General features: G+C 41.9%; 1 protein-coding gene and 1 pseudogene across 3 annotated transcripts; both read left to right on the top strand.

Moving 5' to 3' along the window:
* Positions 1-1,056: 1,056 nt before the first annotated feature.
* Positions 1,057-17,354, top strand: DPPA4 (developmental pluripotency associated 4). 3 transcript variants are annotated; one of them, XR_008710338.1, is made up of 8 exons: positions 1,059-1,523; positions 3,308-3,458; positions 4,546-4,715; positions 4,802-4,852; positions 4,972-5,251; positions 10,383-10,729; positions 14,772-14,918; positions 15,009-17,354. XR_008710338.1 is itself a non-coding variant. In XM_055568128.1 (6 exons), the coding sequence occupies exons 1-6, from the start codon at positions 1,356-1,358 to the stop codon at positions 8,660-8,662; spliced, it is 1,020 nt and encodes a 339-aa protein (XP_055424103.1). In that variant the 5' UTR covers positions 1,057-1,355; the 3' UTR covers positions 8,663-8,896. The 3 variants fall into 3 exon arrangements, 2 of the variants coding, with proteins under 2 accessions (XP_055424103.1, XP_055424104.1); XM_055568128.1 differs by lacking the exons at positions 10,383-10,729; positions 14,772-14,918; positions 15,009-17,354 and adding an exon at positions 8,463-8,896 and having other exon boundaries at positions 1,057-1,523; XM_055568129.1 differs by lacking the exons at positions 14,772-14,918; positions 15,009-17,354 and having other exon boundaries at positions 10,383-12,539.
* LOC129644451 (poly(A) polymerase alpha-like) lies at positions 11,293-12,661 on the top strand (annotated as a pseudogene).
* Positions 17,355-18,153: the final 799 nt, after the last annotated feature.

Raw genomic sequence — 18,153 nt, 5'->3', positions numbered from 1 at the left:
AGAGATCTTTAAAATAACGCTCATCAGAGTCCACCCACTCCCATTCATCCCCACCACCATCTTTAATTTTTCATTAACTTTCTATTGCTTTTAGCCCACATATGAAAAGGCCACACTGTCCAGACTCAGTTTACACTTTCCTCCTCAGACCAGGGTTGGGCTGGTCCCTCCCCACCTTCCTCTATTCAGTTAGGTAAGCTCACCTGGTCCTTCAGATCTACTTTCCTGAGTTTCTTAATGAAGTCTAAACCCCTATCACAGGCTGCCAAATGCTCCTCCTTTTCAAGCATCATAATTGAAGGTCTATTTGCTTGGATTATATATGTGTAATATATATATTATGTATATAATATATATTGAGAAAGTTATTTGGCTTTTTGCTTCATTCAAGAACTCAGTAGTATTCATTTTAATTATGCTCAAAAATTTTAACTTATTCTAATCCTCCTTATTGTAGGACATAAGCTATCCTTTTTTTTTTTTTTTTTTTTAGTGGTTGGTAAATTCTTTCAGAATTGTGTTTCCCCAAATAGTGGTTGGCCTAAGAATTTCTAAAGTATAATCTCAACACACACTCCATTTATTAACACACAAATTATAGACTTTATCTTGCCCAGGATTAGGTATCTCTTACTTTAGAACTCAGAAACATTACCTTCAGTTACACAGGGAAAATAAAGATGATTCAATCAAGTACTTTAGAGTTACTCACTCAGTTGTATCTGACTCTTTGCAACCCCATGGACCATAGTCCATGAGGCTCCTCTGTTCAGGGGATTCTCCAGGCAAAAATGCTGGAGTGGGCTGCCATTTCCTTCTGCAGGGGATCTTCCCGACCCAGGAATCGAACCTCGGGTCTCCCACATTGCGTGCAGATTGTTTACCATCTGAGCCACCAGGGAAGCCCACATTAAGTATAAACCTTAAGTAGTAAATGTATACTGTTGTTTAGTAGCTAGTGAAGTGAATGAAGTCGCTCAGTCGTGTCCAACTCTTTGCGAGCCCGTGGACTGTAGCCCACCAGGCTCCTCTGTCTATGGGATTCTCCAGGCAAGAATACTGGAATGGGTTACCCATTTCCTTCTCCAGCGGATCTTCCCGACCCAGGGATTGAACCCGGGTCTCCAGCATTGGAGGCAGACGCTTTAAACTCTGAGCCGAGTCCAACTCCTAGAGTTGGAATTCTAAGTGTTCCCTTGGAATTTTTCTGAAGGAGCTTTCAACTTCCAAAGTCTCCAGAACCACACCCTCAATGATAATGTTAAAAAAACTCACAGGAAAGGGCTTCGAATGTATTCATTCATACAACAGTCACTCATGAATAAGAAAGCAGGCAAGCTTAGCTTTCACATGTTATGGAGGAGGGACAGAGGGGAGGAGAAAAACGAAAAGTGCTTATGGGTGGCGGAAGGAGGAGGAGACTTTTAAAAGAGCAATCTTGGGCCGGAGCCATTTCAGAAGTAAGGAGAGTGTTCATTTTATCAACCTTGACCTTTCTGAGCATGGAGAGCAGAAACGAGGAGGTAAGTACAATCTGAATGGGTTTGCTTTTGTCTTTGTGAATCATTGTCGGGCACACTTACTCTCTCTTTTGAGGAGAAAAGAAGGTGCCTTAAGAATTGGAATTCTAAGAGTTCCCTTAGAATTCCCTCACTTCTTTTTGAGGAGAAAAGAAGGTGCCTTGATTCTTAAATTAAGAATTTCCTTCTCTTGTTAAAAAAAGAAACTCCTTGATATGATCGTTGCCTGGTATATTGGATGAGATCCTTTAGTTTCCCTTCTATAGACACAGGTTTGAAACCAAAGTCTCTGGATCTGCATTCATTGTTTCCCTGAGTCTTTAGGGCCAAGGAATAATCAGAAACCAGACATACAGAGGAGCACTGCAGACAGCAATTAAAGTTGGAGAGGCTTTGGGGCTTGTCTAGAAAAAATGAGCTACTCTGCCAGAGAAACTTGAGCATTCTCCAGCTCTCTTTCCCAGAACCAGGTCATTTTTACCCTCCCAATTTTAATTAAGACTTTTATAAGCAGGTAATTTTCTGGCGGTCCAGTCGTTAAGACTCAGCATCTTTCTTGGGGCCAGGGTTTGATCCTTGGTTGGGGAACTAAGATCCCACTAGCCTCTTGGTGTGGCCAAAAAAAAACCCTTCTGTGTAGCCCCAAAGTTAATCATTTGTGTAAAGGCTACACAAATGTGAGATTTGAGTATGAATGTAAACCTGCTATAGAGATGTAAAGATGCCATACAAATGTTAATTTGTCCCATACTTCCATCTTGGAGGTGACAGGATTTAGATTTGGGAACAAAACTGGGATTTTTAATAATGATTTGTGGTTTAATTTCTATCTTAAATGCTTACCTGTGTGTCCTTAATTATGTAACCTCTGAGCCTCAACTTCTGCAATACCAGATAGAAGGTATAGACTCAATAGATGTTAGTTTCTTTGTATCAAACAGTTTTATCCCTACTGTTCTCTTGTTTCTTTTGAATTAACCAGTATTTCTTACAACAAAAGGGAAAGGAATTCTACCCTCATAATCAAATGGAGTAACAGGTATGGATCAAAGCACACAAGCGAATATAAACCTACATCAAGTGGTAGGAATGAATCAGTTGATTTGTATTGGTCTATAAAGTAAAAGTTATTAGATGAACTTAAAACACCTAAAGTGAGCTTCTGAAAGAGGATTAAAGTTTAAGGATATGAATATAAGGGATGGTGGTGTGTGTAGAGTTGAGTGATATCCCTTTCGGCAAAGTAAATAGGTTGGAAAGGAGTTTTGTGACAGTAGCTTGGAGCAATAGTACGGGGAGAGGTTTATCTGGTAGAGGTCAAGGAGGGGAATAGGGGGAAAAAACCTTCCAGGTGAGGGAGAACGGATGGATATGATGAGAGATCTTAGGGTTTTCTCCAAAGCAGAGGCTAGTTTCTTCTATGTCTTTTGTTTTATATTTTCTTTCTTTTGGGGGGAGGGGAGGGAGCTGTGCTGATTGGCTTGCAGAATCTTAGTTCCCCCACTCCCCAACCAGGGATTGAACTTGGACCCTTGGCAGTGAAAGCAGAGTCCTAACCACTGGACAGCCACGGAATTCCCCTTTTCTCGTACTTTCAAATCGGCCTTCCATTTCCCCATCGTTGCTTCCCTTTCTTATAAACCTGAGTATTAAGATGATGTCCAGAAGGGATTCCACATTGCTAACACAGTTCAGTGATTGTCTTGGTGCCTTGGACATGAGGTATAGGCAGTGGATGCAGTGGGTCGGACCCCAAAACAATGACTGGCTGGTTCCTCTGTCCCCAGAACAACTCCACAGAGAAATCTGAAGAACGTATGAGTTGCAGACCTACATCAGTAGAAGCTGAAAAGGGACAGGGAACTTCTGGTGAAGCAGAGATAGCAAAAAATTCAGCACAGGGGACCAAAAGAAAAAGAGAAACAAAAAATAGCACAGGTAAGAGAGCTACAGTTCCTCAAATCGTGTTTCCTTGGGTCTGAAAAAGTAGGAAAGAAATCTTCATCCTGTATTCTATAAATCCTACACTTTGAAAGCCTAGCTTAAGTCTCACCTCTTGGTTCTGAGCATTGTTTCTCCTACTCTGCTGCTGGGAGATAAGGAGCTCAATGTGTAGTGATCTGAGTACAGATGGGTATAAATTTGAAATCCCACCCTTGAAGCTTCACTTTATGCTAAGTTGGGTCAAGGTCAGGGTGGAGGGTCAGTTGTAATTTACTTAGAATAATTAGGTAAACCACCTACACTTCGTGTCACTATAGTTGTGACTGTTCTGGAGGGGTGTCCTTCGAATCCTTCTTGAATGGTAAGAGTATGTGAGGTGCATCAGGAAACCGGAGCGCTGCCCTGGCTGGGGTGGGCTGCAAGAGTTATGGGTACTAGTAGTTATGTAGCATTGCTGAGTGGTTTATTTTGTCTTGTGGTGAGAGGGCAAGGTATCATTGAGTATTTATGACCTCAGTTCTAAAAACTTCTATTATTCCCTCAGGAATTGGAAGTGCACTCTCTAGGTCAACCTCTAGAGAAGTGTAGTCTCTAGGTCAACCTCTTCAGAGTCTGTGGCTTATTGCTCTCACAAAAGAGCAAGTGTGTGTGAGTAGTGGGGAGTTTTAGGAAGTAAGAAAACTGAGGGATTCAGAAATATTGTCAGTCTTAGGTTTGAGGTTCTGTCCCTTGGAGTTTGCGGCTTTCCAGGTGGCTCAGTGGTAAAGAGTCTGCCTGCCAATGCAGGAGATGAGGGTTTGATCCCTGGGTCAGGAAGATCCCCTGGAGGAGGAAATGGCAACCCATCAGTATTCTTGCCTGGGAAATCCCACGGACAGAGGATCCTGGCGAGCTACAGTCCATGGGGCCACAGAAGAGTCAGACATGACGGCACACACACACCCTTGGAGGTTAGGTAGTCTTTTGGGAATCATTGAATTGTACAGTGGGGATTAGACTACTGAGAACTAAAAGTGATTGTACTTTTGACATTCGAAAGGTCTACATTAATTATTGCTCATTCTATCCCATTCCCCTTCAGCCTGCGGTCCAGGAGACAAGTCACAACGTTGTGACGGTGTGAAACCTCCGAAGACACCGACGCGGATCCCCATCCCCCCTCTACCTGCTGTCCTGCCGCCTGTCAACCTGGTCCATAGGGACGTCATTCGTGCTTGGTGCCAGCAGTTAAAACTGAGCACCAAAGGCCCGGTGAGAGTCCAGAGTGGGAATGAGGCTCTTGGGAGGAAGACCATGAACCTTAGTCTGATTATTCACTCACTCTTCTCTTGTCTTAGAAACTAGATGGATATAAACGACTCTGTGAATATGCTTATCCTCATCAAAAAGTGAGTAATTTGTAGGGAATGTGGCTCAGTAGAAGATTTAGTTCTCACCCTAATTACTTATTTTAGCATCAAAAGGTGAGTAGAAGAATAGCCTTTCATCTTTTAAACCCTCTTTGTAGAACATTCCTGCCACAGCACAGGAGGCCAGGATCCTGTCACTATCAAAAAGGATAAAGATAGAAAAGGGGGAACTACCACTGGAATGCTCTCTTGAGAGAACGTCTTCTGAAGGGGCTGCTCCTCCTGCACCAGGGCCACCTGCCCTTGAGGGAGCTCCTCCGCCTCCTGAGGCTGTTGTATCAACTTCAGCCCCCAACTCAGAAGCTGTGTTTGCCGCCTGGAGCAGAATGACAGCCAGGGCCGTGAAGACGGAGTCAGTACGATCACAAGAGACTTGTGGTGAGCTCATTATTAAAATATATATATTTATATATTTCTTTGCGGTCACACTGGGTCATCATTGCTGATCATGGGCTTTCTCCAGCCACAGGGACTGGGCACTACTCTTGGTTGCAGTGGGTGGGCTTCTCATTGTGGAGCCTTCTCTTGGGCACAGGCTTCTAGGCGAGCCAGCTTCAGTACTTACAGTACTAGGACTCAGGAGTTGTGGCACCCAGGCTTAGTTGCTCTACGGCATGTAAAATCTTCCCGTACCAAGGATACAACCCATGTCCCCTGCATTGGCAGGCAGGTTCCTACCCATGGTGCCACCAGGGAAGTCCCAGTAAGCTCATTTTTAAGAACAGGTTCTGGCTCAGGTGGGAAAAGAAGCTTAATTGATATTAGCCACTGACTAACTTCAGAATATTATCAATATCACCTGAAGGCATGGTGATTCCTTACACCCAGCCACAGATTTTTCTGATTCAGGTCTTGGTAGGGCCTGGGAATTTACATTTCCAACAATTTCCCAGGCACTGCTAATCTGGGGACCACACTTTGAGAAACACTGTTCTAAATTAATGAAGTCATCAGAAGAATACAGCAATCTGGCTTAATTTTTTCCCCCTTTAAAGAATTACAAAAGTAAAAGCAGGTTCTAAAATCAATTGCCTGAGCTAAAGCCCTGTATCTCTAGTTCCCAGGTTGCTCTGGGTAAAGTAGGTTAATAATAATATACCTATTTCATGATGTTTTGGTAAGAGCTACAGGAATAGAATTCAGTTCAGTTCAGTCACTCAGTCATGTCCGACTCTTTGCAACTCCACGGACTGCAGCACGCCAGGCCTCCCTGACCATCATCAACTCCCGGAGTTTACTCAAACTCATGCCTATTGAGTCGGTGATGCCATTCAACCATCTCATCCTCTGTCGGCCCCTTCTCCTCCTGCCTTCAATCTTTCCTAGCATCGGGATTTTTTCAAATGAGTCAGCTCTTAGCATCAGGTAGCCAAAGTATTGGAGTTCAGCCTCAACATCAGTTCTTTCAATGAACACTCAGGACTGATTTCCCTTAGGATGGACTGGTTGAATCTCCTTGCAGTCCAAGGGACTCTCAAGAGTCTTCTCCAACACCACAGTTCAAAAACACAACATCGATTCTTCGGCGCTCAGCCTTCTTCACAGTCCAACTCTCACATCCATACATGACTACTGGAAAAACCATAGCCTTGAATAGACGGACCTTTGTTGGCAAAGTAATATCTCTGCTTTTAAGTGGAGAGTGAAAAAGTTGGCTTAAAGCTCAACATTCAGAAAACGAAGATGATGGCATCTGGTCCCATCACTTCATGGGAAATAGATGCGGAAACAGTGGAAACAGTGTCAGACTATTTTTCTGGGCTCCAAAATCACTGCAAATGGTGACTGCAGCCATGAAATTAAAAGACGCTTACTCCTTGGAAGGAAAGTAAGTTATGACCAACCTAGGTAGCATATTCAAAAGCAGAGACATTACTTTGCCAACAAAGGTCCAGCTAGTCAAGGCTATGGTTTTTCCTGTGGTCATGTATGGATGTGAGAGTTGGACTGTGAAGAAGGCTGAGCGCCGAAGAATTGATGCTTTTGAACTGTGGTGTTGGAGAAGACTCTTGAGAGTCCCTTGGACTGCAAGGAGATCCAACCAGTCCATTCTAAAGGAGATCAGCCCTGGGATTTCTTTGGAAGGAATGATGCTAAAGCTGAAAGTCCAGTACTTTGGCCACCTCATGCGAAGAGTTGACTCATTGGAAAAGACTCTGATGCTGGGAGGGATTGGGGGCAGGAGGAGAAGGGGACGACAGAGGATGAGACGGCTGGATGGCATCACTGACTCGATGGACATGAGTCTGAGTGAACTCCGGGAGTTGGTGATGGACAGGGAGGCCTGGCATGCTGCGATTCATGGGGTCGCAAAGAGTTGGACACGACTGAGTGACTGATCTGATCTGATCTGATCTGATCTAGGTTGGTCATAACTTTCCTTCCAAGGAGTAAGCATGTTTTAATTTCATGGCTGCAGTCTCCATCTACAATGATTTTGGAGCCCAAAAAGTAAAGTCAGCCACTGTTTCCACTGTTTCTCCATCTATTTCCATGAAGTAATGGGACCAGATACCGTGATCTTAGTTTTCTGAATGTTGAGTTTTAAGCCAACTTTTTCATTCTCCTCTTTCACTTTCATCAAGAGGCTCTTTTATCAAGGAGATAAAATTAAGGAAGACCACGTACTGGTTAGCCATTACAATGTCTGTTGAGACCGTTATCCCCTGGTGACCTCCCTTGCCCCTCAGGAGCAAAGCCTGGAGCCATATCCTGCCCACTGTCTTTTGCACACAGTGGGGTGTTACTCCAGGACTTTGCTTCAGATGTGTAAGATACCCCTCTACATTAAACAAAAAAATTTTTTTAACATATGAGACCCCTGAACTGATGGCCTTCTCAGACCTAATCTGGCTTAATGTTTCTATTGAAGGAAACCAAAATGAATGCTCTTTGCCATAAAAATCTTGAGCTGAAGGCAATTAAGAAGCAGCAAACCCAGAAAAGGCTCTCCTTTTCTAGCCTAAATGGAGGATATCTATATTCTTTTTGCTGGAGACAGATTTATCCAGAGTAACCTGCAAACATACCTCATCCATTAGTTTCCTCTCCTATATTTACCTTCCCACTGTTTGCCACCCATGGGAGCCTAAAACTGCTTCCCTTTGTCCTGTCATTTCTTTACAAATGTATTATTCTTGGTCGGAAGGTGTTATATAAGATGGAATATTCTAAGCTGCCATTTTGAGCTAGTTTTTGCTTTTTTTCCCTGAACTGTGTGTGCTGCATGAATTCATCAATGTTTTTCCCTTGTTAATGTTTTTGTTAGGATCCCAGATGGGCAGAGGTAAGGTTTGACCCCGCCCCCACCCCGGAACACACTGTCATCTACCCACTTGCCTCTATACATCCAACTGTATTATTTGTTTCTTTAAAAAGAAAAATTAACAGGAAATTCTTAATTTCTTTTAAAAAATTTAATGTTTTTACATTATTTTCTAAGAGGAACAGGGTGGAATAAATAGGTATCCAGTGTTAGTATCTGAGAGCTGGCACTTGAGAAAGACAGTTGAACCAAAGGCCATGGTGCAGACGCAAACATTAGGACTGGGTCTTGCTGTGCTCATACTTGCCTCTCTTCCTTCTCCAGAGGTCCAGTGGTGCGTGGTCCACGGGAGAAGTCTCCCAGCTAACACAGAAGGCTGGGTTCGTTTACAGTTTCATGCTGGGCAGGCCTGGGTACCTGGAAAACGAAGGAGGGTGTCTGCATTCTTCCTGATACCGTCTGGTGACTTTCCACCCCCACACCTGGAGGACAATATGCTGTGCCCTGAGTGTGTACACAGGTAATTACCTGGTACTTTTCTACACACTGAATGTGGGCATCCGGTTTTTAGTTGGAGGGAGAAAAGAGATACATGTTTATCTTAATTAGCCCTGCATTTCAAACACAAGTTGTCGGTAAAGAGTTTCACAGAAATTCTCGCTAGGAAAGTATATTCCTAGGAAAAAGGACATTTTTATGTCAAGGCTTAATGCATCTACCTGGAGACCCATAACTTTGAGGTCTCTTAGTAGCCACTGTATAATTACTATATCCCAGGCATATGTACTACACAGAAATAATGACTAGCAAAAAAATCCTTCATTTAAGTGGCCTACAGTATAATGGGGATAACTGCTATGTAAACAACTGTATCACCATGTGATGATTGTGATCAAACAGGAAGTTTCTTAATTTAAAGGAAGAATTATCTAGATGTAAAGGAGGATGTAAGATCATTTTTCAGTATAGGGACCAATGCCAAGGTTGTGAAAGGACTTAGGATAAAGAAATTGCCAGTAGTGACAGAATGTCATGGAAAATAAGCTTCAGACCATCCCTGGGTGATAGGCCACTGAAAAGTTTTAAGCAAGTAAATGAACTGAGGCTTATACTTCTGAAGAGAGTAGGATACAAGATCTATTAGAAAAATCATGTGGGATAATTCAGTTTCTCATGTTTAAAGGGCCTGGCACCTTCTATAGGTGCCAAAGAAGAAACCTGGCTACTAGATAATTATTTGGTAATTATACTTAAACACTAATAAGGGTAAGAGCTGCATTGGGGCTGAAGACAGCTTCAAGGAACAGCAGTGTCATATCAAATGAAGCTGAAGAAGATACAGATAACGTAATAGATTGGAGAAGATTGAAAGCAGTAGAGAATGTAGATGATTTGGTGTGGGTTGAATAAGGGGAGGAGAGAAGTAGAGGCTACAATCGGAAGTATTTTCTGAAAGGCACAAATGGGGGAGTAGCAGGATGCTCAGAGGAAACTCGTGTTTTTTGCTGAAGAGGGCAAAGTGTGCTTCTGGGCTTAGCTTAGGAGAGGGGCCTATGGAGGAGGAGGATAGAAAGAGATCCATCCTTCTGAATAGAGGGGCTGGTTCAGCCCAGACTTGGTTCCCAGGGATCCATCTCCTCACCCCACAGTTGTGTAGGAAACCATTCTGGGCTTCATCCCAAGTTCTCTGTTGGTCTGCTGGGGGCCCACATTTGGTATCATCATGATTGAACGCCAGAGGTGTAGGGCAGTTGGAAAATTGAAGCCTTAGGTGGTGGGGGGAAGAGTCTCCAGCTAGACTCTACCCGTCCACAGCCAGAAGTGCCAGCCTTCAGGCCCCAGCACAGATACCATGTCCCACAGGAGGAAGTATGTGAGTGTGCACTACTCATCTTTTCCCATTTCAGCTATCCTCTTTCCTGCCACAATCTTTTGTCAAGCAAGTTGAATACAATGGAGGTCACTTTGGGTAGCCTTTTAGTAACATTCTTGAGCCACTGGGCAAATGGTTTAAGTTCCCTGTGGGGCCTCTCCTGCCCATGAGCTGCACAGGACAAGAATATATTAGAGAATAATATAACTTGAATATTGTCATTCCTTGATGACATGGCCACATGCTTTCCACACATGGTCCTAAAGTTTAAGGGAGATTTTATTGGGATTTCGTGGTGGGTTTCTTGGTTCTTTTCAAGAATTTAACTTGCTATTTCCTCTCAATTCTAAAACATTTCATTTACTTTATAGGAATAAAGTATTAACAAAAAGCCTGCAGTGAGATCATAGTACCAGTAAAAGGGTACAGCTATGATTATAATTAATGATAGAGAAGTGACTACAATCAACTCCACGGTGACTTTAGACAGCTGAACTCTGGGCCGCTCCACTCTCTCCATGCTTCCTGCTTCCAGGGTGCACAGCCTGCTTACAAGGTTGCATGATAAAGAAAGCCTGTGAACTGATGGGAAACAGAAGCAGAAGTGACTGTCTCTCCAAAGATGCCCAGCCCTAAGGGAGCAGAGGATAAAGGAGATGGGGACATTTTAAAAATACTAAGTCACTGAATGGAATTAATTTGCTTGAAAATGCCTCAGGTAAATCTCTACATTGAACAAAATGGGTCTTATAGGCAACAGTTGAAATTTGGTCATATACACCTTAAGCAGATATTCAACCTTATCCTCACCAGGCATGGTACAAGCAAAAATGTGTTTCCTGACGTGATACAATGTATCGCTGACAATATTCTTGCCCCAAAGAATCTATTTACAGGGAAGCAGTCAGTCCTGATTATGCCTCTTGTCTCAGGGTAATTAGGTGAGCTTACCATCCTTTGGGTGTCAGTTACTTAGATGTACCCATCCATATGTAAATATTCACAACTTATGCACTTAAGATGTCTATATTTTATGTATATGTGAGTTATATATAATTTTTTAAGTGTTCCAGATTGAATGATACATTATAGTGCCTCTAGTAAAAAGGCAACTAGAAAATTTTAAACTTAAAACTTTTATTTTAAAATAAAATACTCTAGGCCAGATCAGGAGTGAGGTTGAACCAGGGCTGAGGCAGCCAAGGCCCCTCCTTCCCATATCAGTGGATCCTGCCCAGAGTATGCCTGGCTGCCGTTGCAGGCAAGTGGGGTGGAGTATGACTGGGCAGTGCGGGCACTGAGACAAAGCTGTTTCCAGTTACAAAGCAGGGATCACAGCAAACACACCCGCCACAGAAGCACTATGGCATTGCTTCTCCCTTCTGCTTAGCACCCCCCAAGGAGACTAACTGCCTACTTACACAGAAACTAGTGGAGACTCTGAAGCCCTTTGGGATTTTTGAAGAGAAAGAGGAACTTCAATGCAGGATTTTAATTTTGGGAAAATTAACCTGGTAAAAGACTGGATATGAGAAATCAGTGAAAGCAATAATCTTCCACAATCTCTAATTGAACATGCTGATGGGAAAATGTTTACCTCTGGATCTTACTGATTAGGTGTACATACAAAAAACTGCCAATATTGATGCATTGTGTGTTGCACCAAGACATGTTGATTGAAGTGACTTTTTCACCTCATTCTATGATAAGTTGAAATTACAGGGAGAAGTAGAAGATTTAAGAGCTGTTGAAGAGGCATTTGTACCAAGTTATCAAACTGTTTGATGGAATAGAGATTGATATTTTGTTTGCAAGATTAGCACTGCAGACTATTCCAGGAAACTTGGACTTAAAACATGACAGTCTGCTTAAAAATTTAGATATGTATAAGAAGTCTTAATGATTGCAGGGTTTTGATTTTGTTGCAAATCAATGAAATGGTTTTATGAGATGTTTTACATCTAGTATCAAACATTGACAACTTCAGGTTAACCCTGAGGGCTATCAAACTGTGGGCCAAATGCCACAACATCTACTCCAATATATTAGGTTTCTTCAGTGATATCTCCTGGGATATGCTCATAGCAGGAACTTGCCAGCTTTGTCCAAATGCGATAGCATCAACTCTTGTACATAAATTTTTCTTGGTATTTTCTAAATGATATGTGTTTAGATTATATTAAAATAAAGTTGATTATAGACACTGAAAAATAAAATACTCCATTGTGTATGTGAAATGATCCTTCTGAAATATGTTGGATCATAACAATGCTCAAAACCCTCTCTTGGATCCTGTTGATTCAGAGGGAAAACCAAAGTCCTTGTAATGACTTCCAAGGCCTTCCTAAAGTGCCTTATACCCCATGCCCCCTTTTCCATAATACTTATTTCCTCTAATTTATAATTTGTTTGTCTTCCCCAACAGTATAAAAAGATTTGTCAATTTTGTTTGTGCATGTGGGTATCACAACAACCTCCTAGAACCACTGAACACGTAGTCGGTGCTCAATAAATGTTTATTCAATGAATGATGAATGAAAAGGTTTGAAGTGAATTAGGAAAGGAGATTGCAACTTACTTAGAAATCTATATTTTAAAATATAGATTTTGGAAAGTAATTGCTGTTGAATTATATTCTTTTGGAAAGTAATTGCTGTCTGTATTCTTTTGGAAAGTAATTGCTGTGAGTTACCTCTTGGACAGGAAAAACTCTGGTGTGTTGACGCCCAGTGTTCTCCATAACTCTTTTCATCATCTACAGCCCACCTACCCAAAGTGAAAAATGACACTTCTCTTTATTCAACTAATGCATAGTGTGGGAGTGGTCATTGCCTGGAAGGGGCAAAGAGAGACTTCTTTGATGATGCAAGTATTTTCTGTCTTGACTAGGGAGTTGACTACCATTTTTCAGAACTTATCAAATAGGACACTTAAGATCTGTGCATTTTACTGTAAATTTTACCTCAAAGCAAAAGTGTTTGGCAATCAGAGAGGAAATGGTGTCTGTCACATGTCTGCACTCCTAGGATTTGTATACTGAGACCTCAGTATATATTATATATACATAATACATTCAGGAGGTCCTCATTTTTTCTTATGACAGATGACAAAGAGGACATGAGGGGAATTTATAACACTGAGGAGGGTTATATAAGAGGCTCACAGAGACTGGGCAGAATTTTCTCTGTCTCAAGATCATTAGTTCTAGTGAAAATGAATGTCAGAACTTCTTTCTGCTCTTCCTCAAAAGCCCTGATTAAATATTACTTCATTGGTAACATTCTTTGATATATTCTGATTCTCAAAACTACTAAAATTATCTTTTTTATCTATACTGGATTGAAGCTCACTTACATCTTATTGTTAAGAAACACAAGAGGGACTTACCTGGTGGTCTAGTGATTAATACCCTGAGCTCCCAATGTAGGGGGAAGGGCTTGATCCCTGGTCAGGGAACTAGATACCCACATGCCTCACCTGAGAGTTCACATGCCACTTTCCACTTGAACTCATGTATAATTGCCAAACCAATTCTTTCATATACTTCTACTATCACACAGCTGTCACTTTTTATAGGACATCTTCGGATTTCACTGTGGTTTTGAAAGTACGTTCTCTGAATAAAAAGCTCCTCCAAAAATTTGCATGTCACAACTAAGACCCAGTGCAGTCAAGTGAAATATTTAAAAAATGGAAAAAAAAAAAAAAAAAGAGCTCAATCTTTGAGGGCAGCTAGATATAAGTTAAGTTTCTGTCCTTAAAGCTCAGTGAAGTTAACAGCTCACCTTTGCTAGGTTGAAAAAAAATTTCTTTTCAAAAACAAAATTATGTTAGGAAAGTGATAAGCACTCAGCCAAGAGTAATTGTTGTAATATCTATCATGTTTTGTCTCTATCTTCCTTTTCTACACTGAAGTCATCTGTAATTTCCAAGCACTTATTAGCCATTTCAAAATTTTGTGGCTTTGGGAATTTAATCTCTCTAGCCTTAGGTTTCGGAGAAGGCACTGGCACCCCACTCCAGTACTCTTGCCTGGAAAATCCAAACTATATGTGTTCATGAGGAAATATAATGGAGACATTAGATAACTGGAACTTGAACTCAGCAGACCTCCTTTGAAAGTCAGCCTGGCATTTGTAAGACCAAATGATGGGAGTAGAGAGAGAGACGGAGAAGGCATTGGCACCCCACTCCAGTACTCTTGCCTGGGAAATCCCATGAACAGAGGAGCCTGGTAGGCTGCAGTCCATGGGGTCACTAAAAGTCGGACACGACAGCGACTTCACTTTCACTTAGCAGCTTAGCAACTGAACAACAACAAATGGAGTGGAGGTGAGTTGTATGTAGTGTGGAGGGTATTATGAAATGAAGATAATAATCAACTGTGTTAAATTCGAAGACTTTGCTAATATAACTCAACTAGTATCTAATGCAACGATTTGACCTGTGGATGGGGCCTATAAAACAAGAGATGATACACATGTGTGTTTTGTAAAGTGTTAATAACTTGCAAAGACTAAGGAAGTAAGAAGTCTAACACCTAGGTTTGAGACCACATGTGCTATTTTAATAGATAGTTGATATTATCCATTACCTAAATAGTAACGATGATGATATTTATCTCACAGGATTATAAAAATAAATGAGACATATTAATATATTAACTTCTCATATAATTAATGAGAGATGTATAATATACTTCATTCATTGAAGGTCTATGCGAATGCTATTTATGACTATTTTATTTCATTCTTTCTTAGCTTCTGTTGCCCCAAAGAGAATATCAACTATTAAGTTGCTCTAAACAGAATATTTCCCTGGACAACCAGTCTGCTTCTATGGATGGGTTACCTTGAGACATTTTATGTAGCTGGTGCCAACAATATAATTTGAGTAGTGATAGCAAGGTTAGTAAATTGGGAATCTGTGCTGCTTAGAACAAAGATGGGAATGTGAATTCTTTTATTAACTTTTTATTTCTCTCTTATTCTCTGCAGGAAAGAAAAAGCAATTTTGTGTAAACACATTATTTTTTAAAGTCACTTTTTGGGAAGGCATTAGTGGTATAAAGTCATAATTCTTACATTGAGTCATTTTGCCTAATTTTGGCATAAAGCAAGGCCATAAAGAAAGCAGGCAGATAAAGAAGGAGAGGACATTATTATTAGTGTCTATTCTCATATATTACTCTCTCCACACTCCATGTTGAACTGTTGAAATAAATAGCATTCATTAAAAAAAAAAAAGAAGGCAATGGCACCCCACTCCAGTACGCTTGCCTGGAAAATCCCATGGACAGAGGAGCCTGGTGGGCTGCATTCCATGGGGTCGCTAAGATTCAGACACGACTGAGCGACTTCACTTTCACTTTTCACTTTCATGCATTGGAGAAGGAAATGGCAACCCACTCCAGTGTTCTTCCCTGGAGAATCCCAGGGACAGGGGAGCCTGGTGGGCTGCCGTCCATTGGGTCGCACAGAGTCGGACGTGACTGAAGTGACTTAGCAGCAGCAGTAGTATCTTACTTTTGGACACTGGTCATGAGAGAGACCTGTTTGCAGAATATGCTCACCTTAGCAGAAAAGGTCCAGAAATTGTCACATTTGAGAAGAGACCTGATATTATCTTGCTAAGAATGAAAGAAAAAATATATATATACATATATCAACTAAAAGAACAAAAAAGAGAGAGTTCAGCAATGCCTCAGCAACGCCCTACACGAGGGAAGAAGATTGAAGTAGTCACCACCTTTCACATGGCTAAAAGATTTGTGATAAATAACTCAGACTAAGAGTCTGTACAATTATTACATTTGAGAAAAAGATTAAGATGGGAAAACCCTGTTGCACTTGCCCTGGCTGTTGTTACTGCCACTTCTGAGTTGTGGACCCAGAAAGTCTCTGGTAAGACTGATAATAGTGCTGGTCAGAAAGGGGCAAGAAGCTTAATTTTGATTAGCTTCAAATGGAAATAAAGTGATGGAACAAGGCATTTACCATTTAACAGTTCATAAGTTGGAAAATATTTTTCCATAAACCTTCTCTCCATTGGCTGTAGCTCACTTACTACTGGCAGATGTCAGTGCTTTTCCTGAATTGATTTCTAAGCCAAGTGATTTGGCCCATGTTCTTTTCTCATCATTAAGGAGTGTAGTTATAACTTCAGAGAAAAGAATAAAGGGTTGATGTGCTCAGAAGAGGGGTGCCACAACCTGAGTGTACTCTATTTCTCTTCTTTCTTCAAGGGCTTCTAGTAAAGGGAGTACAATGGTACTGTATGGTGTGACAATCATACAAATGTGCCTTTCAGCTGTGTACTGCAAGTCACTGGCCCCATCTTGAACACCACTGCTATAAAGTTCACACCTGCACTATAACTCCCATCTATTCCTCCCAGCAACTAAGAGTAGCAGGGATTCTAAAGTTGGGGCAGTCTTATGGCTTAGACTCAAGGACTCCTCATCAGCCTTGCTGAAACATCCTTAGAATGGCCCTGTATTTCAACATTCTTCCTACCCAAACTCCCTTCCTCTCCTTCACATGACTCAGACCTACATCATGGTCTTACAGCTCTCCTAGCCTTCTGTCTCCCTTCTTATTTTCCTTTGCAGTTGTTTTGTATACCAAATCTCTTGCCATATACTCAGTCCCTTCATGCCATCTGCTTCTTGAAAGATATGAACAAATACATATGGTGCCAGAAGCAGTCAGAAGAAAACAAGTAATGAGATTCTGGAACTGGCTCACTGATCTGCTGGTGAACACAAAAGGACAGCATTCTGAGTGCTATACAGAGGACGGATAGTCCCTGGCACACAATGGTGGTCCAGTTGCTGAAGATATCACTGGAGGAGGTCTGGCAAAATGTGCTATAATTCAGGCATTTGGAAAATAAAGGTGTCAAAGATCCTATAAAGTTAGTGGAGTTGGCTGCTTACTGGTAAGTTGTATTAATGTCCATCAATGGCATAATGAGAAACTGAGGGTCATTAACAAGCATTGGAAGACTAAATATGAGATGTGAGAGCCAAAAAGCATCTAGTAATTTACAGAGGCCCACATCTCCCACTGTTAGATGAATGGACACAGCTGAACAGCAAACAAGTTCTAATAAGTAAAGTTGCAGAGCTACAGGGCCTTAAAATTTCAGCCAAGGCCGGTCTAATATGCTAAAGTCAGCAAACTGATTGGGAAAAATCTCAGACCCTGAAACATCAGGTGGGGACACTGGAATGGATGCCCCTGAAAGTGTTGGCTCTGTACAGCCCTGTGAATTCTCAGACTTTTCAGAGCTGGTCTGCAGTCCCCTAGTAAGAGCTAACACAACCTGTATGCTGGAGGATGCTGCACAACAATCCCCCCCGCCCCTGCCTCAAAGATAGTCGTGACAGGTGCTCCCATCAAAAATGTGCTCCAAATTCCTCTCCCAACTACTAGGCCAATAACTGAGAATTACATTCCAGCGTAACCCAGCTGAGGACATGATGGGCCTGGCAAGGGAGGAAAGAGAACATACACTGAAGGATCTGCAGACATTAGCCAGCATGTACTGGCAGGAGTTAGGGGGATAATTCTTTTCGCTAGTTTTTAAAGGCAACTGATCGAAAGGACTGGACTATGACATTAATTAAGCAAGAATTCATTGTGTTGAGGGAATATTTTCTCTTTGCACAGAATTTAAGATCTTAGCAAGGATCCCATGAGATGGGACAGATTCACTGCTAGGATGGTTCTTAGAGGTCTGGGGAGAAGGGGAAGTGACAGCCAACACCAAGCAAAGTATAAATGCCCAAGCTTCCCTGGCAGAGGGTGGAGGAGGGAATAAAGAGGTGAGCAAAGTAGACCTGCAGGGCAGGAATGTTACGTGAGGCTGGAAACCCACTATAGGATGTTCCATGGGAGGGCCCAGCTTTCACCATGGCCATCAGGAATGTGATGGAGAAGGGAGAAGCAGTATTGCTGAGAAGGTCAATGGTCCTCTTCAGACCAGGCTGATGGTAGGTGAGGCTGGCACAGAACTGGGCTCGTTAATGTCATTCTTGGGGTGATGGGCCCTGAAGTCAATGAGCCAGATGGTGCCACTTAACAAGCAGCAACCGGGAGGCTACAATTACCAAGAAAGTTGGAGGGCAGCCAAGGGGCC

This window comes from Bubalus kerabau, chromosome 2 (assembly GCF_029407905.1).
Source record: "Bubalus kerabau isolate K-KA32 ecotype Philippines breed swamp buffalo chromosome 2, PCC_UOA_SB_1v2, whole genome shotgun sequence".
Lineage (NCBI taxonomy): Eukaryota > Metazoa > Chordata > Mammalia > Artiodactyla > Bovidae > Bubalus > Bubalus kerabau.
Note: the sequence above shows the minus strand (reverse complement) of the source record. Positions and strands in the feature narration are given on the sequence as shown.